The following is a 21019-nucleotide window of genomic DNA, read 5'->3' as shown; positions in this document are numbered from 1 at the left end:
AATAAAGGTATGAAAAATAGAAGACGTTAGGAGATCAACTCACGAGAAGAACTCATAATGCGTTAAAAGGAGAATAGTAGAGAGACTAGAGTTGTTACAAGAAGTAATATGCATACTATCACTAACTAAATGACCTACATACTCTATCCAATTAGTTGTCGATTTGCCTCTCGAAAAATATGTCTTATGTTTCAATTATCAAATTTGGTGTGAACGGTGTAGATGTCCCTAATGATGAGTTGAATCTACCAAGGATTTGACCAAGTGCCTTTGATAGAGTTGATGACAAGGAGACTATCGCCCTCAATATGAACATTCTTTATCCCGAGATCAAGGGCCAAAAGAATACATTTGTGAAGAGATGTCGCCTCAGCGATGAAGAATTTGGTGTTGCCGAGATTGAAGGTACGTGCTCCAGAAGGTGTCCTGCTATTATCTCTGATGATGATTCCTGCTACCAAGTTGTTGAGAATCGAGCCATCAAAGTTGAGTTTGTGGAAGTCAGGAGGTGTATGGTTGTAGCCTTGTAAGTTGCATACTTGCATTTACGCCTAAATTATTTTTGGTGGCATAAGGCCCACAATACAGCCATAATCACAGAGGATAGACAGCTAGATGTATCACAACAATGGTACACCCACTTCATCAGACGGTCAAGATTGCATTAGGGTTTTCGATTTCCAAATTAATTTATTTTGTAATTCAAAATTCAGCCACAACTACACATCACCACATAGAGGTAGCGCATTCATAATATTCTTTGATTCTCTCATTTTTCATTTCTTCCTCATTTTTCCATTTCTCTCTCTTCCACCGAAAACCCTCATTTTCTCTCTCTTCTAAGCTTTGACAATCATCAAAAATGGTGAAGGGTCCTGGACTTTACTCTGACATCGGCAAAAAAGCTAGAGGTTCAATTCTTTTTCACCATTTTTCCTTTTTTGATTTTGATTATTTCCCTTTGTTTCGGTTAATTTTGTTTAATTTCTTGTTAATTTTTGATGGGGATTTTTTGAATTTTTGTTTGCTGCTGTAGATCTTTTGTACAGGGATTATCAGAGTGACCATAAGTTCACACTTACCACTTACACCGCCAATGGAGTTGTAAGTTTCGCCATTTTTTTGGTTCTTTCTCCCTCTCAATTTCTCTGGGTTCTTGTATTTGATGATTTTATTTCGTATTAGTTTGTGCTTATTTATATTATCTGGGGGAAATGATTAGGTTTATGATGAATAATTAAAGAAATTTGAGCTGGATGATAATGGGTTTTAGGGTTTGTTTAAATGATGCTTCTAGGTTTTAAATTATTCATATCTTGGATTGATGGGACTGTTTATGAAATTGGGCAAAATCTTGAGGTGGGGAAATTTTATGGGTAATTAGGGTTCAATCTGAGGTTAGTAATGGCTTTCTGGTTTCAGTTGCTTAATGCTTGTCAAATGACGGATAAGTTTTAAGTAGTCAATTGAGGGTTATGTATGATTATAAAGAAGGTGAAAATAAAGAAGGTGAAAATTCGTTTGAGTGTGTTTTATGCGTGTTCGAATGCAGTCGTTGACTTCTGTATTCTCTACTAATGTTACGGGATTTAGACTCGTTTTGCTTTGTTTTTATCCCTTTTCGGATTATAATATCGTCTCTTATTCTGCACTTGTTATGAAATGGAAGGTTTCGTGTCTCTTAGTTGTGTATGGGACCTAGGGAATGAATTTTGGACTGGATAATTCTCGTTCTTATGTCAGTATTGACATTACTGAGTAAACTCTGCTTGCCCTTTGTTTGATTGCAAAAAGAATGTAATATGATCAGAAATTGCATTGCATTTCTTAGAAGAGCATTGTATTTCTTAGGGTTGTGACTTGTGAGTTAGGATTAAAGAAATCAACTTAAAATGCATGTTTGCAGTGCAGGTTATTGCTGAATTATTGTTTTGTATTGTAGAGAAAAAGTTAATCAGAATGCATGGCTTGTTTCAATGTTAATGTTTAATTTGTTTCTTGCAGGCTATTACTTCTACTGGGACAAAGAAGGGTGAGTTGTTTTTGGCTGATGTGAGCACCAAGCTGATAAACAAGAATATTACCACAGATGTGAAAGTTGATACCAACTCCAATGTGAGTGCTATATGTATATTTGTGTTACCAATTGATTCTGAATTCATGATTACATAGGTATTATGGCTGCTAATTATCAAATTTTGGTGGAGATAGCATTGTTGTTTTTAGATTATTTACTTGTAAAAAAATTGGATTCTCTGGTAAACTGAACTTCTAACTTCTTTTGTCTTCCTCTTTTGATCTTAGCTTTTCACCACGATTACTGTTGATGAGCCTGCCCCTGGCTTGAAGGCTATTTTCAGCTTTCGTGTTCCTGATCAGAGATCCGGCAAGGTAAAAATACCTTTTGTTTTTAACCTTCCCCCCCCCCCCCCCCTCAGCTAGTAGTACAGCTCAAGATACTGGATGGTTGGTTGTTCTAATGCTTAGATTATACATTATGGTAACAGGTTGAACTCCAGTATTTGCATGAGTATGCTGGTATCAGCACGAGCCTTGGTTTGACAGCAAACCCCATTGTTAATTTTTCGGGTGTTATTGGAAACAGTACTCTTTCTTTGGGTACTGACCTTTCATTTGACACTGCTTCTGGAAATTTCACCAAGTGCAATGCTGGAGTGAGCTTTACCAATGAAGATCTCATTGCATCCGTGAACTTGTAAGTAGCTTCTGTTATACAATTATAATTTGCTTTATCCACGTGCACTATTAGCTGTTTAGAGATGAAAGAAATAAAAGAAGTGCAACAGCTGTCCTGATCTAATAATTGCCATACTGTTACTAATGTCACATTGTTAGCTCATACTCATGCATTACTAATGTCACATTGTTAGCTCATATGCATTAATAATGTCATATTGTTTGGCCGTTGTCATTATTAACAGTATATGCCTTGATCTTAGGAATAATCTTGGATTCACTCTGTTGAAATTTGCTTAACCATGTTCTATTTTTTTACTGTAAATAAATGTATCATATGATAGCTGGGGATTTACTTTTGAACATTGTTACTTTTGGGGTGCTGCAGGAATGACAAATTGGACATCTTGAATGCTTCATACTATCATACTGTTAGTCCATTGACCAACACAGCTGTTGGTGCGGAGCTGAACCACAGTTTCTCAAGTAATGAGAATACACTCACCATTGGTACTCAACATGCATTGGACCCATTGACTTCAGTCAAGGCTCGTGTTAACAACTATGGAAAGGCAAGTGCCCTTATCCAGCACGAATGGCGCCCCAAATCAATTGTCACTCTCTCTGGTGAGGTCGACACAAGTGCCATCGAAAAGAGTGCTAAACTTGGATTGGGCTTGGTTTTGAAGCCTTGAAAATTGCCTTGAGATGATCTTGATAGTTTCAGTTGAGATGATTTTGATGGTTTCTGTTTGGGAAAATAATTAGGCGAAGACTTGTAGTGAACTTTTTGTTTGGAATGTATTCATGGGTTTGTTGACTTGCGTCATTTTGGTGGTCAATTGTAAAAAATAATTCTAGCTGGTGGCGAACCAGTTGCCTTTTGTTTCCAGCCCTTGGTCTATGGATTCTTTAATCTCGACTTGATGAGATTTTATGAGCCAAGTTTCACTGATGAGATTTTTTTTGCAAGTATGACTTTTTTTTTTTTCCTGTATTATCTATTACCTATTTTAATTTCCATCCATATCTTCTCTTCATGTGCTTGTTCTGTATCAATTTTTTTCTGAGCATTTGAGAGGAGTCCAGCTGAGCTACAGATGACTTTGAAAAATGGCCTACATTGTATCTAATTGTTTTATAATTTGACCAAACAGATGTTATTGGTGGCTACTTTTAGTGGATTGTTAAACACCGTCATAAGAAATGATCACCACCGATAACATTTGGTGTGAATGAACAATCATGCCCTTACTACTTTACCACCCTTTATCCTCCCCGGTGATCCACCATCCCTTTCGATTGGTGACGACCACCATCCTGACCGGCGACTCATCACATCCCCCTCAATGACGATCCACCACCTTCCCTCGCCGGTGGAAGGCGTTGGTTTTTTTTATTTTATTTCCGGCAATCGTGGTAACCGGAGCCCAAAACTGGTTACCGTGTTCGGTAATCGATTTTGAGCTCCGGTTGGTGCGGTTGCCGGTAATAAAAAAACCACCATCTTCCCACCGGTGAGGTAAGGTGGTGGGTCGTCATTGAGGGGGATGTGGTGGGTCGCCGGTCAGGGTGTTGGTGGTCGTCACCGGTCAGGGGTGTTGGTGGTCGTCGTCGCCGATCAGGGTGGTGGTGTCAAGGTGTTAGTGATTGGTGGCAAGAGGGAAGATAGTGGTGAAATACTAAGGCCATGATTATCTAATCACATTCACACTAAATGTTGGCGGTTTTAATCATTTTTTATGGCGGTATTTAACACCCCCTACTTATAGACCTGGAAGTTATCATAGGGGAGTCTTAAGTTTAAAATGTTGCTGAAGAAGACAGTTATGATGCATTGCGTGTAAGTAGATCAAACGGCTGCACAACCTGAAATTACCTGAAAGTCATGTACACCAGAGCAATAATGTTGATTTCGAATTTGATAAGTCGTGTCATACTCACCCTCAAACCCCTCAGCACTTCAGCAGTGTCAAATTCACCTTTCAAATTGCCATTTATTCACTTTTCTCTAAAGGTAATAAGGTATACACACCATTGCCATTGATCAAGGATTTTAACCAATTGTGTGTGGGATCAAACTATCATCCCGTTTTAAAGGCTCATATTAACCTCAAAAGTTGTGAAGTGCGTGCAACAGAAGGAATCTCAAAAGTTTCATAGATGACAACTTAATACTTCGTATGGAGCAGCAATGAGAAATGAACTTTAAAAAAGCTGCGCAACATATAAATTTCATTACAACAAACATTACTAACACCACTTAACAGAATGTGTGGCAAACTAGTAAGTTTAGTTACTTAATCAAAGCTACAAAACATTATGATGCCAAATTAAACCATCTATGATTTCTATACTACACCAAGCAATACTGAACATTATTTACTCCATTGAAGTTCATACTGGACCTATATACACAAACTTGATAAAAGCAACGACCCTACTGATCCTACTTCTCCATTGTTTGTGCCTGGAGGAGGCCATCTCTGATTTGAGTCGCAATGTCCCTAACAGCACCTGGGCCATGAGGGATGAACACAGAGGATGACTTTGACGAAGCACCAATGTCTTTCATTGTGTCAAAGTACTGAGTTATCAATACCATGTCCATGATATCCTTGGCAGATGTGCCAGGTACATTCTCAGAGAAGTTGAGCACACTGTCTCTCAGCCCATCAACAATAGCTTGACGCTGCCGAGCTACACCCAGCCCTGCCAAGTATTTGGATTCTGCCTCTCCTTCAGCTTTCTTTATTTGCAGTATTTTTTCTGCTTCAGCCTTCTCATTTGCCGCCAGTCTCATTCTAGCAGCTATTATGAATGGAAAGCCACAATTCAGTTGACCTCATATTTTCATTCAGTTGGAAGGGAGAAACAACGCTCTTGAAAATAGCAATGCCACAAAGACAATGATGGGAATAAGGAAGTGAGGCAGAGGTTATAAAAACCAAGGAACATTACCTGCATTGATCTCGTTCATTGCTCTCTTGACATTCACATCAGGTTCAATGTCCACAATAAGAGTTTGAACTATCTCATAACCATAAGCTGACATGGCCTGCATGAACATAAGGAAAAAACGTAAGTATTACATACATCGTTGAAAAGTTTTGCCTTCACTGGCAGCCTATATAAAAGCAGGATTACCTTCTCTAGCTCTTGTTCAACAGATTTTGCAATATCATTCTTCTGCTCAAAAACAGAATCAAGGTACAATTTGGGCACACTAGCACGAATAACTGTCACATTGAATGATGCAGATTAGCATAGTTATAAGATAGAGAGTTAAAATACAACCAGATGCCCAGGCTCCAGGCATATTCATAGCAAGTCCACAGATATTTCAAGCCTCAGCACCAAATTAAACTTAAACAAAAGCATCAAAACATGTCACTTAGAAAAAATATAACTACATTTTAGGCTCTAGATCACTATGCAAGCCCAATGAGAATGCCAAAAATAATTAAAATCCCATCTTTTATTCCAAAAGCAAAAATCATGTTAATTATTTTTTTATTCATTACTTCATTTAATTCTACAAAGAACAAGCATTGATAGTCCGTTTTCAGCCACCTGAAGCCTAAGCAAAACCATAATCCCTTCAATCAAGGTTATACACATACCATCAAAAACATAAGCTTGGATCTGTTCCCTGGTATTAGTGAGCTTATAGAAAGCATCTTCAGCTTTTTCTGACACAGCTCGGTATTGCACAGATGCAACCACGGTAACAAACACATTATCCTGAAGATATCGAAGAGCGGAGGTCATATATTTAGTAGACACCAATAAGAAAACAGAAGAGATGGTAGAGATCCAAGAGTAGGTAATTACAAATTGCAGGAGAAATAATCAAACAAAATAAGATGAAAATTAAACATATAAAAAAGCACAAAAACATTTCCAAAAATTTGCAGAACTTACAATGTTCTCATCTTTATTGAAAGAAAGTAAATCATCAAATGCAAATGTAAATACTGAATATCACTTTGTTATTGACATGTTCTTTCTTTTGTTTGTTACTCAGGTAGTTAGGTTTAGAACTCAAGGTCTATTAACCTCTCATGTATCTTCTATATACTAATTTAGAATACATTCAAGCATCAAGGCACATACAAGTAGATAACTTTATGAAAGGATATTTTTTACGTGAAATACATTTAAGAACATGTTATTGACATGCCACTCTAAGGTCAACAATTCGTTTTCAGAAGAAAAATCAAGTTGCTAATCTTAATTCAGAGACTATCAAAATAATAAAGTGGCAAATGATGCTGATTAGACTTATAATTAATCTCAAACCTTAGTTTTAGTTTCACAGCGAACATCAAGTTGCTGAACTCGCAAGGTGAGTTGACCAGCTATCTGGCTACCTAAGCACCATGGAACACAGTGACATCCAGGATCAAGCACATCTTCAAACTTTCCAAATCTTTCGCTAATAGCCACTGTCGACTGAGCCACTTGAATGCATCCCAAAACTTGTCCCATAGTTTAGTTCTGCACACATTATATAAGCATAAAAAAAAAAAGAAGCAAAAGGCTTCCACGAGGCTTAGAAAGCTATTAAGGTCTTACAAAGACGTGTACAAACTTCCCCTATCTTCCACACCAAATGAAATAATCCAGACAAGAAAGGGAAAGCATGAAGCCCACAAAATTTCTGACAAAATAAATACTAGAAAAATATCATATTTCCCAGAGCAAATACATATGTCAGTGAAAAGAATCACTAAGCAGAATGTCTCATATGTTCCTATCAACAAAATGTTTTCCTTGAAGTATACAAAACATTTAGGGATCCATTTAATTCCATTGGTATATATAATAGACAGACATTGCTTATGATCTCATTGATAAGGCACTGTAGGCAGCTGAGCCAATTCTTTCTATACTTGGTTTCATTGCTGATCCTTGATCAGTTGTATCTAGATAGAGTCTCTGTGTATATGGAAACAGAGTGGAGAGCAATAGTCATATATGTCCCTCTTTCTTTAGCCTTTAGCTATCCTATCCCCAAGTTGAAATAGGCAACCTAAATTACCCTCCCCAATCCACAAGACTTGCAAAAACTGAACTGACAAGGACAAGGATTATTTGTAATGATCACATTTGTATCGTGCTATAATTGGCTTGCTATACTGTGTCTGCCCAAACCTGAATTATATTTACTCTATATCAAACATCTAAAACATTATTAAATCTCCTAAACAGTTTCATAGCACAAAAAATCAGCTACAAAGTACAAACAAAACGTTACGGTCACTCTAGTAAACGAAATTCGTTTAATTGCACAATAATCAGCTTCAAACATAACATGATGTCACCCTACTAAACAAAATTTGTTTAATTGCACAAAAATCAGCTACAAACATGACAGGATGTAACTCTAATTAACAAAATTCAGCAAAATTTACTAGCTACAGAATAATTATTAGAAATGCTAATACCAGGATCAACAACAGCAAATACGAATGAAGCAACAATTGCACAACGAAACGACCCACAATACTCAAACAGATAGATGGTTCCTCCCGTACAATGATACAAACCCACAATACTCAAGCCAATAGGTAGTTCCTTCCGCACAACGAAACAAGAACAGAATACTTAGACAGATAGATGGTTCCTTCAGCACAACGAAACAAGAACAGAATACTTAGACAGATAGATAGTTCCTTCCGCACAACGAAACAAACACACGACTCAACAAGTATAAACACACTACCCTATATAACAATTCACAGTGCATAAACAAATATTTTATCTTGTTGAATAGTATACATTATATACAACAACGATGCCAACATTCCTAGGAAAGCAAGATAAAGACCACTTACAAGTTACAACTCATTGCGAAAATTCAAACACATTACAAGAAATCAACAAATATCCAATTTACCTAATAATAGTCAAAATATCAATCATGAAAAGATTTATTGGAACACGTCTTCCAATTAAAATACAAGAAGTATACATCATAATTGCTGGATATCCTGGATTAGTCAAAGTGCGCATTATTATCGAGCACTTACAGATTCAAATGATTAACAATTCATAATTACTCGCTATATTTCGAAATTTAAAAGAAATTCTTAGTGTTTTAGCGAAATTTGAGTGATTGGAAAATTTCTAAATACAGTAAATCATAAATTCAGTCAATATAAAACCCTAAATTGAAGTAATTTAACAAAAAATTGAAGAAAATGAAAGGTAAATTAAATTGCAATGAGAAAGAGAGAATCGAAGTTGAGTACTTGATGAAGAATTGAGAGAGAGAAAAACCTACGGAGAACGAAAAGCGGATAATATGCAGTGAGACAACAGAAAAAGAATAAAAGTACGGAGTGCAGAAAAGAATGCTTGATTATTATTCACCAATAAGTTGAGTATTTATACAATATCTAAACTTGTTAGATAGGAAATAATTTTCGTAAAAGATCTACGGTATAACAATTTTCTAAATAATATCTTAACATAAATATCCTAAATATATAACACATATATTTTCCGATATCTTATATCTCTCACAGAAATCGAAGAAAAATCAAATAATTGGATAGAGACAAGTGACAACAACGAAAGCTAGCTGGCTAAGTGAGAACGGCATTTGAGATTATTGCCTGGTTTAGGCACTACCGCTTTGATACAAGATACGAGTAATACTGACATGTTAATAGAGAGGGACCTATTAACGGGGGCATTTTGGGGCCGACCCTCCTTAAATTATTACTCCGTGTAATTAATTAGTTACTGTACTCAAATAACCTACTTCCTCTACTTATTTTATTTGACCGTTTTCTTTTATCACGCTTATAATGTAAAACTTTAATGATTAATAACTTTAATTCTCCATTAGTAAAAAATTATAAAAGTTATATATTATGATATTACTTATTGAGACGAATTCAAACATATCTTACATGAATAGGTTTTTCCTTATATATTATTCACAAAAAACGGTCAAAAGAGGGGTGGTGAATAGTGTAAAAGTCAAAGCAGGTCAAGTAAAAAAGAACGGAAGAAGTATATTAACTTACGAAGTAAACATTATTGGGGCAATAGTGATTAGTTTTAACTATTAAGCAAGAGGTAAAAGATTCAAATCCCGCCCCCTATAATATTTTCGGTCAAGATCTGCCACTAAATGTTAACAAACGAGATATATTTATTTAATTTGTTAGAAATGATTTTTTGAATTTGAAATTTTGATACTCGTACTTGTTTCGTCTTATTTTACTTGTATCATTTGACCAAATGAGGTAATGACTAATGAGATAGAGGAAGGTTTTTTTTAAAAAAAAAAATAGTGGAGTAGTAAAGTTGGAAGTTAAAAGATATATATATATATTTTTTTTAAAAAGTTAATAAAATATTAGGTGTTAGAATTGGGCTCTTTGAAATACTAGCTTCATAACTTTTTGCACAACTTGGTACACATAGAGCCATAGAGTGATAGAGGTAAGTGTACGTAAGGGAAGTTTTTTGCGCTTTTAGGTGCACCTTGCACCTAATTTTTTTTAATAATCCAACATTTTGCGTCTATCTTCCTATACCGGTCCTTGGTATAACTGATTTAAAAAACTAAGCATGTTACATGTTGCTTCTAATAAGTCTACATTAAAAAAATCCTCTTTTTTCTCCTCTCGACCATCACTTCCACTCTCCTTCCCTTAAATTAAATCCCCTTTCCAAAGCACCTCCACCATGCATCACCTCTAGCCACCCCTTACACCCAAAACACACCACAAGCCCCAAAAAGGTGGTCAGCAATGAATACAAGTACCTCATATGTGAGATTACTATCTACAAACTATCTAAAAAGTTGGATTATTAAAATCAATTTTTGTAAAAAATTCATAAATAAAGATACTTATACTCGGTATTAATTAAAGTTGTGCACTGTCATACATGATAGCCAAGATATCATAAGTATCGAGAAACAAAGAAATAATATACCGAGGTTAAAAAGAGACTAGAGATGGAGTAAGATGTGTATTTAGATCATTAAGACCCCAACTGACTATTATAATTGACGAATACGCATATGCAATCATCATATCTATTATGAGGCAAACGAGCAGCAGACTGAATTGCTAATATAATATTAATATTGGTCATCTAGTTATTAATTATATGGATATAGATTGTTGTAATAGTTCTTTATCTTCTATTCTTACCTTGGTCATCTAGTTGTCGATGATATGGAGCATGATGCTCTATTAGATCTCGAAAAATTTCTAGTTATATCTTGTATAGTTTGATCAAATTAGATGAATGAAGTAGCAACTATTTTGTGGAAAACACCATCTTAACCTTCATCGCCTTAGCAGTTTCTTACTCTAAAAAGAGAGCTTATCTCTCTAGAATTCTAGAGCCTTTTCCCCATATTCCCTTTCCGTCCTCCACTGCCAGACCTTCAATTTTCTCCATTACAAAGTGAAATACTTAGAAAAAGAGTAAAGTTCAAAAGTTTTATGTTTGATTTCCACTTGCTTCCTTCAATTCCCTTGTTCATTTCGATGTTCCTACTTAATAATAATAAAGATTCCACTAATTTTGTTTTTCCCCTGTTTCGATTAAGATGACGGTAACTCAATCCTTCGCTCACATAAGCCGAAGTCGCTCATCCTCAAGCCTATAGGAGTTTCTCAATCATCTTGTACTGGGCAAGTTCATAGACTATAGGAATTTCTCAGAGACCCGAATCCAAAAGTGGGTTTCGAACCAGTGGATTAAATTTGGGAAAATTGCAGTCCAGAAGTTCGATAATATTTTCCTTTTTCTTTGTGAGGACGTTCGTGATAAGGATGCTATGCTACAACAAGGCTCGGTAGCGTACCAAGCGGCTCTCTTGATCTTTACACCTTGGACTAAGGGTAAGTCAATCAGAGATATGAAATTTGATGAGGCTGATATTTGGGTTCATCTCGATGAGGTACCTCTGAACTTATGCGAGAATAATGTCGTTAATCCAATGCTTGCTCTGGCTGGGAATATTATGTGTATTGATGAACCCCTTCCAGGAACAATTAGATGTTTTGGAATCGTTATTATCCGGTTTTACTTGGACCTTGGACAATCTGAGTTGGCCATAAGCAGAATACTTGCCCTTTAAATCATTATAGCTCTGCTCCATTTTTTGTTGATAAGAATGGGTCGTGTAAATCTGCTACTTTGCTTGCCCAGAATATCTCAAATATGAATATTGGCCTAAAGAGAACTGAGAAATATAGAACAACCACAGTGAGCTTTTTCAAAAACATCGATCGACCCCAATCCCAGAACATTCAGCCCAACAAAAGACCCCGTGAGTATGCTACTCTGTCTTTCTCACAATTGAAAAAGAAGAAATCACAATTAGAAACAACCACCCACATTAACCTTGTTCCAAATGAATTGAGCCAAACACCATCCCAACCCAATATCTCAGCCCACAAAAAACCCTTACACGCTCCAGTAAACAACCGACATTGCCCTGACACCTATCAACCATCACCCTCCAATTCTACTACCCAATCTGCTCAATCTCCTCGACCTAGGTTAAACCCTCTTAAACAACCAAATATCTCTGTCTCTTTGTCAGTTTCATCGCAGAAGTGGCCTCGAAGCCCTTCACCATTAGAGAGGGTGAATTCGGTTTGTCCTAAGAAGAGATCAGCCTCGGGCCTGCTTAGAATTTAATGCTCTGCTCTGAGGAAAATGGAGCAGAGGCTGCTGCTACTAGGTGTTTCTCATGTCTCTTTGTTAAGATTCGTAAAGGAATTGGTACTTTTTCTCCAACTTAGATGTCTCATTCTGGGGGCTCGGTGGCCGCCCATTTAAGGCCATCATGAAGATTGTGGCTTGGAACTGTAGGGGTTTGGGTCAGGCGGACTCCCCTAAAGTTCCTTACATTGCATCTTTAGTCCGCTCTTTTGGTGTTGATATTGTATTCTTAGCTGAAACTATGGTGTCTGAAAATTCAGTAATGCATAAGTTATCTTCCCTGTCATGTTTAGGTTTTGTGGGTGTTGATTCGCTTGGTCTTAGTGGCGGGCTTTGTGTGTTTTGGTTTGCCCCAATTGTGGTTGAGCTTCTTTTAGTTTCTCCGCATGTAATATTGTGTCGAGTTGTGGAGAATTTGGTAATAAAACATGTCCTTTTTCTGTATGGAGCGCCTCAAGTTTCTGATCGCATGACTGTATGGTTAGAAATTTCTGATATTTAAGCCGCTTATCCAAAGGTTGTGTTAGTTAGCAATTTTAACCAGGTTGAATATTTATTGGATAAGGTCGGAGGTAATTCTTGGTCGTCGTGATTTTATACAATGAAAATTGGACAATGGGTTACTTGATATTCCGCTTTCTGGACCGTCTTTCACTTGGACTAATGGGAGAACAGTTATGGACCCCACTTTTGAGAGATTAGATAAAGCATCGACTACTTCCCATTGGATTCAAGATTGGCCGGCTACCTCAGTTCATCACCAGCCCATTTAGTTTTCTGATCATGCGACTATTATTTTGTGTGACTCTTGTCTTCTGGTAGTTGTAAGCGGCCTTACAGAATTGAAAACTGGTGCTTACATTCTGTGGATGTTGCTGCTATGGTTCGGACTATTTTTGCAGAACATATCCCTGGGTCTCTTATGTTTTCATTATCAAAAAGGCTTTGTGTTCTCTTCATCATCGTCTGTTAGCTTGGTGTGTTTCTCATAAAAAGGCGTGGGGCATTGATTGGAAAGCTTTGGTTGCGGATGTCACTAATGCTTCTTTTAATCTTGATTCTCGGAGTAGTCGTTGTTTGTTTAGCACTTTTAAGAAGGAAAAGATTGAAGAGGCTCAGGCGGCCTTTCTTTTTTGGAGACACAACGAGCAAAACTGAAGGGATGCATTTGGTGATGAGCATACTCGGTTGCTTTTTTCTGCAGTTCAGGCTCGACGTCGGAAGAACACTATTCTTGGTCATAAGGGCAACGACGGTTCTTGGGTTTCAAATGCGGGGGACATTCGCTCTTTGGTTCTGGATTTTTATAGGTCACTGTGTAGTAGGAATTCAGACCGGCCTTCTGTTTCTCAGTTCCCTTGGGATTCCCTTCACCTCCCTTCTTTGTCTGACAGACATCGTCAGTTCCTGCTAGCTCCCTTTTCGGTTGATGATAATAGGCTGGCGATGTTTAGTATTGCTGATGGTAAGTCTCCGGGGTTTTACTTCGGCCTTTTTTAAGACCTATTGGACTGAGGTGGGTGATCATGTTGTGAATGTTGTTCAGTTCTTTTTTGCTCATGGCTATGTACTTAAGAACTGGAATCGGACGTTCTTAGTTTTGCTCCCTAAAGTAGATCACCCTGAACTTGTTTCTCAATTTAGACCGATAAGTCTCTATAATGTCATTTATAAATGCATAGCTAAGTGTCTTGCTCGTCGTCTGCTTTGGTTTCTGCCAGACATAGTTTCGGATTTTCAGAATGCCTTTGTCCCTGGTAGGTTGATGTCTGATAATTGCCGATGATGCATGAGATCCTTTCATTTATGAATGCTTCTAAAGCTAGGAAACATTTTTATGCAACCTTGAAGATAGACATGTACAAAGCTCATGACAAAGTTGAATGGGACTTTCTAGGTCGGGTTCTTCAGGTTTTTGGGTTTCCTCCCTATTGGATTCATCTGATTATGCAGTGTGTTTCTACAGTCTCTTATCAGGTGTTGGTTAATGGTTCACCTACAGAGGGTTTTCGTCCTCAGTGTGGCCTCAGGAAGATCCTCTATCTCCCTACTTGTTTGTTTTGTGCATGGAGGTTCTTTTAGCAATTGAAGGCCTTTTTTAGGGTAATAAAATATCCAGGGGGGCTCCTGCCATTTCACACCTGTTCTTTGCTAATGACTCCTTGCTATTTTTCCAAGTCTCTCCTCCTGCGTGTAAACAGGTGTTGAATGTGCTTTATGCATTATGTGATATTTCAAGTCAAATGCTTAATTTGCAGAAGTCTTTTGTCAAGTTTAATCTTAATACTCCAGAGGATTATCGAGCTTATCTGTCTGGTTGTATGAAACTGCGGTCTGAATCTAGATTGGGTTCTTATTTGGGGCTTCCTGTTGATTTGGGCTGTAGTAAATGCTCTGAGTTTGGGTTCCTCTTGGACAAGGTGGCCAAACGTCTACAGACCTTTGCAGCTCTGCAGCTTTCGCCGGCTGCGAAGCTTGTTATTATCACATTTTGTCTGTTTTCAAAATTCCTGATTCTATATGTTCTAAAATAGATAATTTGTTAGCCAGGTTTTGGTGGAAGTCCTCTTCTTCTAATCGAGGATTAGCTCTTCGTTCTTCGTTGTTGCTCCATCTTCCAAAGGGTTTAGGAGGATTGGGAATTCGCAGTATTGCCCCTTTTAACTCTTCCATGTTGACTAAGCAGCGTTGGCGGCTTATTCAGTGCCCTTAGTTGTTGGTTTCCCGACTTCTATTTGCGAAATATCCGGCTCTTCGTTCCATTAACTCGATCTCGGTTTCTTGTCCCTTTTGGGGTTGTAGGGGTCTTATTTCGGGATTGTCTGCATTGTCATAGGGGCTGTTTTGGAAGGTTGGTTCAGGTTCTTGTGTTCGTATTTTGGAGGATTTCTGGGTTCCGAGGGGACTGGTTCATTTTAAGGATCTTTTGACTGAGTCAGTTCGACCGAATCTTGTGTCTTCTTTAGTTGATCCGCTTTCTTGCGCATGGGATGCTTCTATTATTCATGGGCTGTTTGATTCTAGCTCTGCTGCTAGAATTCTTTCGTTGGATTGGCTAGTGCGGTTGATGGATGATTTTGTTCACTGGAAATTCACTGGGATGGTGTTCTTTCAACAAAATCTGCTTATGCACTTCTTTGTGAGCCTAGGGTTATGTCTAGTAGTCAATCTCAAATTTCTCGAGTATGGTGGAGGAAGTTTTGGGCTTTACCAATTCTTCCTCGGTGGAAAATCTTTGGTTGGAAATTGCTGCATGACACTCTTCCTTTAGCGGCTATTCTCCATTCTCGAGGCATCTCGATTGATCCAGTTTCTGCTTTTTGTCACGTAGATGTGGAATCTGTGTCTCATATATTCAGAGATTGTCCTGCTATCTGCAGTCTTTGGCTGTTTGGAGCGTTGGGCATTTAATGGGATCTTATGCAGTTTCCTTCGTTTAGTGTTTGGTTCTCGAGTACAATTTCTCATTTTTCGTCATTGAGAGACTAGAAGGGTATTGCTTCCTTATTTGTTCTTCTCTGGGCGATTTGGATTTCTCGTAATCAGTTGAGGTTTAGGAAAGCTGTTTGGTCTCCTGGGATTATTGTTGGTTTGGCGTTAGAGTGGTTTCTTCGTAGTATGCAGACTCTGTATTGGAAGAGGTCTTCAAAGTCTTCTTGTTTGGTTTGTTTGGAGGCTAGGTAGGATGTCCAGTGGCTTTGTGTGCGGGGGTTACCTTATATTATTTCTCCAACGACTTGTTTGATTATAGGTGGGGCCTGAGATTATTCTACTTATAGGGCTGGAGCAGGCTGGATAGTCCATGATCTTCATTCTTCTGAGGTATTGGGAGGTGGATGTCGGGCTTTTATGGCAATTTTAGCGTTGCATTTTGAGCTTCAGGCCTGTGTCTGGGGTTTGGAGTTTTCTATCTGTAGAGGCTTCTTGAAAATTCGAGTTTATACAGATTGTGCTGCCCTCCTTGCTCTTCTTCCCCCTTCAGGTTCAATGGAAATTTCTGCTTGGTGGCTCATTCAGGAGTTGCGGGCCAGCTTCGATTCATTCCCTTTTGGTTTGCCAGGTTCAAAAAGTTCCTTGTTTGTGGGTTACTCCTGCCCACTGGTTGGCTGGTTGTGCTCGACGTCGTCAGTTGTATTTTTTGTTTTAGCTTTTTGTTGACAGTTGTTGTATTTGTTTGTTTTCCTTTTATATAATAGCTCTTTTGTCAAAAAAAAAAAAAAAAAAAATTATTTGTGGAATGTCTTTTTTTTTTTTTAGGAGGTTGTGGAATAAGATATTGGGAGATATTTGATGAAGCTAGCTTCCTAGAAAAGTCCTAGGAAAGCAACCATATCAGATATCACAAGTGAAGTTATAAAAAAGGAATAAAAAAAACCAATTCATCTTATCATAGCTAAAGTATTATTAAATGATTTCATTTTAAGATAAGCAAAAGGAAAAAACAACAAATCAATTCATCTTATTATAGCGAAAATATTATTAAATTATTTTATTTTAAAGATAAGATTAAAAAAAAAATGTTATTTGTCTTATCTCTGAAAGTAAACATCAAGAAAGAACGTGTCACAAGAATTTTACTCTGTAACATACACTTTTGCCATAATATAATGTCAACTAAATTGAACATTTTTATTTTTTAAGATTGAACCTAGATTTTCATGATAAAATCTTAAATATAACACAAACTATAAATCAATAACATAATACTAAAACAGACACCAGGAATGACACCTTTCACTTTTTGGTGTTGTTTTTTCCCTCCAAAACCCCCCTCCCCTTTTAGCATATTTGCATAATACAACTATAGTAATATTATTTCAAATCTTATATATTATCTTTACATAAAATGTCTTTCTTTTAATTTCATGTCCTTAAATCTTCCATACACATTTACCTAAATAGTATTCTAACTCTTTTTTAATTATAGAAATAGTGAGTCACTGGTTCAGGTACAAGATACTATTATTACCGTCTGACATCTTTTAGACGGAGTATTATTAAATTTTGCTCAAAAAGTAATAATAAAACTGATTCATATAATTAATATTAAAGAAATTACATTAAAATATAACTTTAAATTTTTTTTGAAATACATCTAATATTTTGTTTCTTAGACTAATGGAGTGTCACATATGACTATATAGTAAATGTTGTGTCCGACAACTATATCATATTTTAAATTCTAGGAAAATGCGAAATATCAATCATTTTTTGTTATTACGTAAATAAATAAATTAATATCTTAGTAAATACAAACAAAATTATTATCTTTTGCTGAAACATGTGATTGAGATAATAAATTTATTAAAACATTCAACATTATAAATAAGATGCATAGTAAAAGACACATCGGACATAGTGACAAGTGACATCTTCTTGTGTATCCATTTTTTTTCGATAAATAGCTATCATCTACAAATAAATTTTTAAGGCAATAAACAAACAATGATCAAATTACAATTATTGGATAGCTTCAAACACATTTTTATATAATAACAAAGAACGACGTTATAATTTAGAGCATCAATTCATAAACAAAAAATGTACTACTAATAATATAGGTCAGTGTTGCCTAATTGTTGATTATTATATTATTGCCTTTAATAATCCGAGTAGTATTTATTTCCATTGAAATTATTTTATTGGATATAAATTAAAGGTGATATATTATTTGTAATTTATATGTTTACATGCATGTTGTACTAATAGTTTTACCGTAGATTTTATTCTGTTGTTTGATTAATATTTTTCATGTTTATTAAAATACATTTATAAATAAGTCGTTAGTCATAGAGTCACTAGATTGTATAGTTTTATTGGGAATAATATGCATCATTAATGTAATATAATTTATATTACATTTGTTTATTCCACATACATGAGTTGGCTCATTTTTATATTATATTATCACAATTAATTATGGGGAAAAAAATTATTACTACCGAGCACTAATCTAGTTCATCAATATAATGTACTCCCTAACATTTTCATTAAAAAAGAGAGAAAACAAGCTTAGAGTACGTTAATAACGTTATGTAAGTTATACACACAAAAACATACGAAGTAGAAGATATTTCATATACTGGACTTACGAAGTTTTTATAAAGCAAACTTAACCATTTGACATTTGCACACTACTAAATGACATTGCCCTGCAGTAGGCCATCTCTAATTTGAGCAGCAACATCCTTAATAGCACCAGGACCATGAGGGATGAACACGGCCGAGGATTTCGAGGAAGCCCCAATTTCCTTCATCGTGTTGAAATACTGCATCACTAGAACCGTGTCCATGATATCCTTAGTAGTTGTACCGAGCACATTTTCGGAGAAGTTCAGCATGCTGTCCTTCAGCTCATCTACTATCGCCAAGCATTGCCTTGCTATGCGGAGCCCTGCCAAGTACTTGGACTCTACTTCCCCCTCGGCTTTCTTGATTTGCTGTATTTTCTCTGCTTCCGCCTTTTCATTTGTTGCCTCCCTTAGCCTTGAAGCTACATTTAAATTGACATGTAAGTATATAACATGTAATTTACAATGCTAATACTAACTACTACTTGGTGCTTTGGTAGATTATATTCAAGAGTTGTTTTAGTCCTAATTTTCTAAACATAAACTAGGATTTAAATTAAACATAAAGATTGCTTTATAAATGAAATGTATAAAACATGTGAACATAATAAACATAGTAGTAGTAACAATTAATAACCTTAAGAAGTTATACTAGGTATAATATACCTGCATTGATCTCCTTTATAGCAGTCTTCACTTCAGCATCAGGCTCAATGTCGACTATACAAGTATCAACAATCTTATATCCATAAGTTGACATAGCCTAAAGAGAGGTGACAAATTACAAGGGTTACAACTGACCATCAGTGTAAGCAATATTGAACTACCATGACCATTATATTCTTGTAAATGCAATAAGCTATTTATATTATAGGAGCAATGCTATAAAACCTTTCCAAGCTCGTCTTTCACAGATTTTGCTATGGTGTTCCTCTGCTCTAAAACAGCATCAAGCTCCATTATAGGTACACTAGCGTGAACAACTACCAACAGAAATTAAAGGCCGGTTATATAAAATAGAGGATTTTAATAATAAAATCATGTTAAAAGTTACTCTAAAGCTTCTTATATTACTAGTACTAGTATATTCATGTAATTAAACATGAGATTTAGTGTTATATCCACTCATCAGTTACATAATTATACATTACATACCATCAATAACATAGGCTTGGATCTGAGTAGTGGTGTTGCTAAGTTTATAAAATGCATCTGCCGCATTCTCTTTCATCACACGGTATATAATTGATGCAACCACAGTCACGAACACATTATCCTGATGAGATCACAGTGATTAACTATGCCACTTATACTGCATTCCTAAATTAAAACATATAGCCCTTTGAATTTGCAATAGAATAATATTCATGTCATTTAAAATTTTTAACTACATGATTTACAATGATTAAGAAATTTGTCAATTTGATATAGCTATAAAAGTATATGATTAGTGATTTGGTATGTAACATTAACCTTAGTTTTGGTCTGACAGCGAACATTAAGTTTTACACCTAAGAAAAGACGGCCTTTTATTTCATAACCAAGAAACCAAGGCACACAATGGCATCCAGGCTCGAGGAAATCGCCGTATCTTCCCCATATTTCTTTGATTGCTATGGTTGAATGAGCTACTTGAAAGCATCCAAATGACTGCCCCATTGTTGAGTACCTTAATAACTTAAAAACACAATTACACAAAAAAAAAAAAAAAAAAAAAAAAAAAAAATTAAGTTTCTTGATAACTAAACAATTGTGATGATAAACTTGCTTTTTATATGCATATTTAAGGCAATAAATTCTTCATATTTAATTGCTCAAAATCAAATTGGGGGGGGGGGGGGAGGGCAAGCATAAAATAAATGTACATGTATTTAATAGCTTACTAACCTTTTTTCAATAACTTGCATGAAGATGATTAATATAGTTGTAAGCTAGAGAGATCTTGATGACTTGATGGGAAATTTACCAATGAAGAGGCGAAGGAGGGAGAATATAGTAACTAGTAATTCTGCAAGAAATTGCAATGAAGAGATACACATGCTATATAAGGAAAAAATACATCTAATTTTTTTTTTTTTTTTTTGTTAATTTGGAGACTTGTTATGCCATGGCAACGTACGGGTTATATGAATATATGTAATGAGGAGAAAAGAAGGTAAAATATTAAAACACGAGAGAGTGAAAAGGGTAGAGGAAAATAACTACTACAGATTAATCGAATATGATAAAATGAAAGAGAGAAAACAAAACGAACAATTGAGGATTCCACTTTTTGACTGAATTTCAATTATCTTCCAATTTACGGGTGTCATTTATGTTGTTATGTGCACCCTGGACCGGAACCTTGGAAGGTTTTTGTTGTTACGCACACCTTTGTCATAGTTGATGACGTTGCAAAGTATTATTAAATGATTTCATTTTAAGATAAGTAAAGTTATAAAAAAGGAAAGAAAAAAAAAACCAACTCGGTTTATTATAGCGAAAATATTATTAAATTATTTTATTTTAAAGATAAGATTAAAAAAATATTATTTATCTTATCT

The 21019-nt window shown here is 35.9% G+C and overlaps 3 protein-coding genes across 5 annotated transcripts; 1 reads left to right on the top strand and 2 right to left on the bottom strand.

Annotated features, from left to right (window-relative positions):
* The first annotated feature begins 750 nt into the window (after positions 1-750).
* LOC110712032 (mitochondrial outer membrane protein porin of 36 kDa) lies at positions 751-3720 on the top strand. Its single transcript, XM_021890461.1, has 6 exons — positions 751-911; positions 1037-1104; positions 2005-2115; positions 2305-2391; positions 2508-2716; positions 3086-3720. The coding sequence occupies exons 1-6, from the start codon at positions 863-865 to the stop codon at positions 3390-3392; spliced, it is 831 nt and encodes a 276-aa protein (XP_021746153.1). The 5' UTR covers positions 751-862; the 3' UTR covers positions 3393-3720.
* A 1161-nt stretch (positions 3721-4881) lies between these two features.
* LOC110712007 (hypersensitive-induced response protein 2) lies at positions 4882-9095 on the bottom strand. 3 transcript variants are annotated; one of them, XM_021890452.1, is made up of 6 exons: positions 8987-9095; positions 7000-7197; positions 6321-6441; positions 5845-5936; positions 5659-5755; positions 4882-5508 (listed from the first exon to the last, which is right to left on the bottom strand). In XM_021890452.1, exons 2-6 carry the CDS (start codon positions 7186-7188, stop codon positions 5147-5149), a joined length of 861 nt encoding a protein of 286 aa, XP_021746144.1. In that variant the 5' UTR covers positions 7189-7197; positions 8987-9095; the 3' UTR covers positions 4882-5146. The 3 variants fall into 3 exon arrangements, with proteins under 3 accessions (XP_021746144.1, XP_021746138.1, XP_021746132.1); XM_021890446.1 differs by having other exon boundaries at positions 7000-7199; positions 8956-9068; XM_021890440.1 differs by lacking the exon at positions 8987-9095 and adding an exon at positions 8148-8466.
* A 9447-nt stretch (positions 9096-18542) lies between these two features.
* Positions 18543-20176, bottom strand: LOC110707259 (hypersensitive-induced response protein 2-like). Its single transcript, XM_021885278.1, has 5 exons — positions 19950-20176; positions 19632-19752; positions 19368-19459; positions 19143-19239; positions 18543-18898 (listed from the first exon to the last, which is right to left on the bottom strand). The coding sequence occupies exons 1-5, from the start codon at positions 20133-20135 to the stop codon at positions 18543-18545; spliced, it is 852 nt and encodes a 283-aa protein (XP_021740970.1). The 5' UTR covers positions 20136-20176.
* Between the last annotated feature and the right edge of the window lie 843 nt (positions 20177-21019).

Source organism: Chenopodium quinoa, unplaced genomic scaffold (genome assembly GCF_001683475.1).
Source record: "Chenopodium quinoa cultivar QQ74 unplaced genomic scaffold, ASM168347v1, whole genome shotgun sequence".
NCBI classification, from domain to species: Eukaryota; Viridiplantae; Streptophyta; class Magnoliopsida; order Caryophyllales; family Amaranthaceae; genus Chenopodium; species Chenopodium quinoa.
This window is presented reverse-complemented; position numbering and strand designations above follow the sequence as displayed.

Excerpts from the sequence above, each read along its gene's own strand:
- LOC110712032 (XM_021890461.1), top strand. The coding sequence starts at position 863 with ATGGTGAAGGGTCCTGGACTTTACTCTGACATCGGCAAAAAAGCTAGA. Across the intron at positions 2,116-2,304 it reads AAGTTGATACCAACTCCAAT|CTTTTCACCACGATTACTGT; the intron begins GTGAGTGCTATA and ends TTTTGATCTTAG. Across the intron at positions 2,717-3,085 it reads CTCATTGCATCCGTGAACTT|GAATGACAAATTGGACATCT; the intron begins GTAAGTAGCTTC and ends GGGGTGCTGCAG.
- LOC110712007 (XM_021890452.1), bottom strand. The coding sequence starts at position 7,188 with ATGGGACAAGTTTTGGGATGCATTCAAGTGGCTCAGTCGACAGTGGCT. Across the intron at positions 5,937-6,320 it reads CCAAGCTTATGTTTTTGATG|TTATTCGTGCTAGTGTGCCC; the intron begins GTATGTGTATAA and ends TCAATGTGACAG. Across the intron at positions 5,509-5,658 it reads AATGAACGAGATCAATGCAG|CTGCTAGAATGAGACTGGCG; the intron begins GTAATGTTCCTT and ends CATTCATAATAG.
- LOC110707259 (XM_021885278.1), bottom strand. The coding sequence starts at position 20,135 with ATGGGGCAGTCATTTGGATGCTTTCAAGTAGCTCATTCAACCATAGCA. Across the intron at positions 19,753-19,949 it reads GCTGTCAGACCAAAACTAAG|GATAATGTGTTCGTGACTGT; the intron begins GTTAATGTTACA and ends TGATCTCATCAG. Across the intron at positions 18,899-19,142 it reads TATAAAGGAGATCAATGCAG|CTTCAAGGCTAAGGGAGGCA; the intron begins GTATATTATACC and ends ATTTAAATGTAG.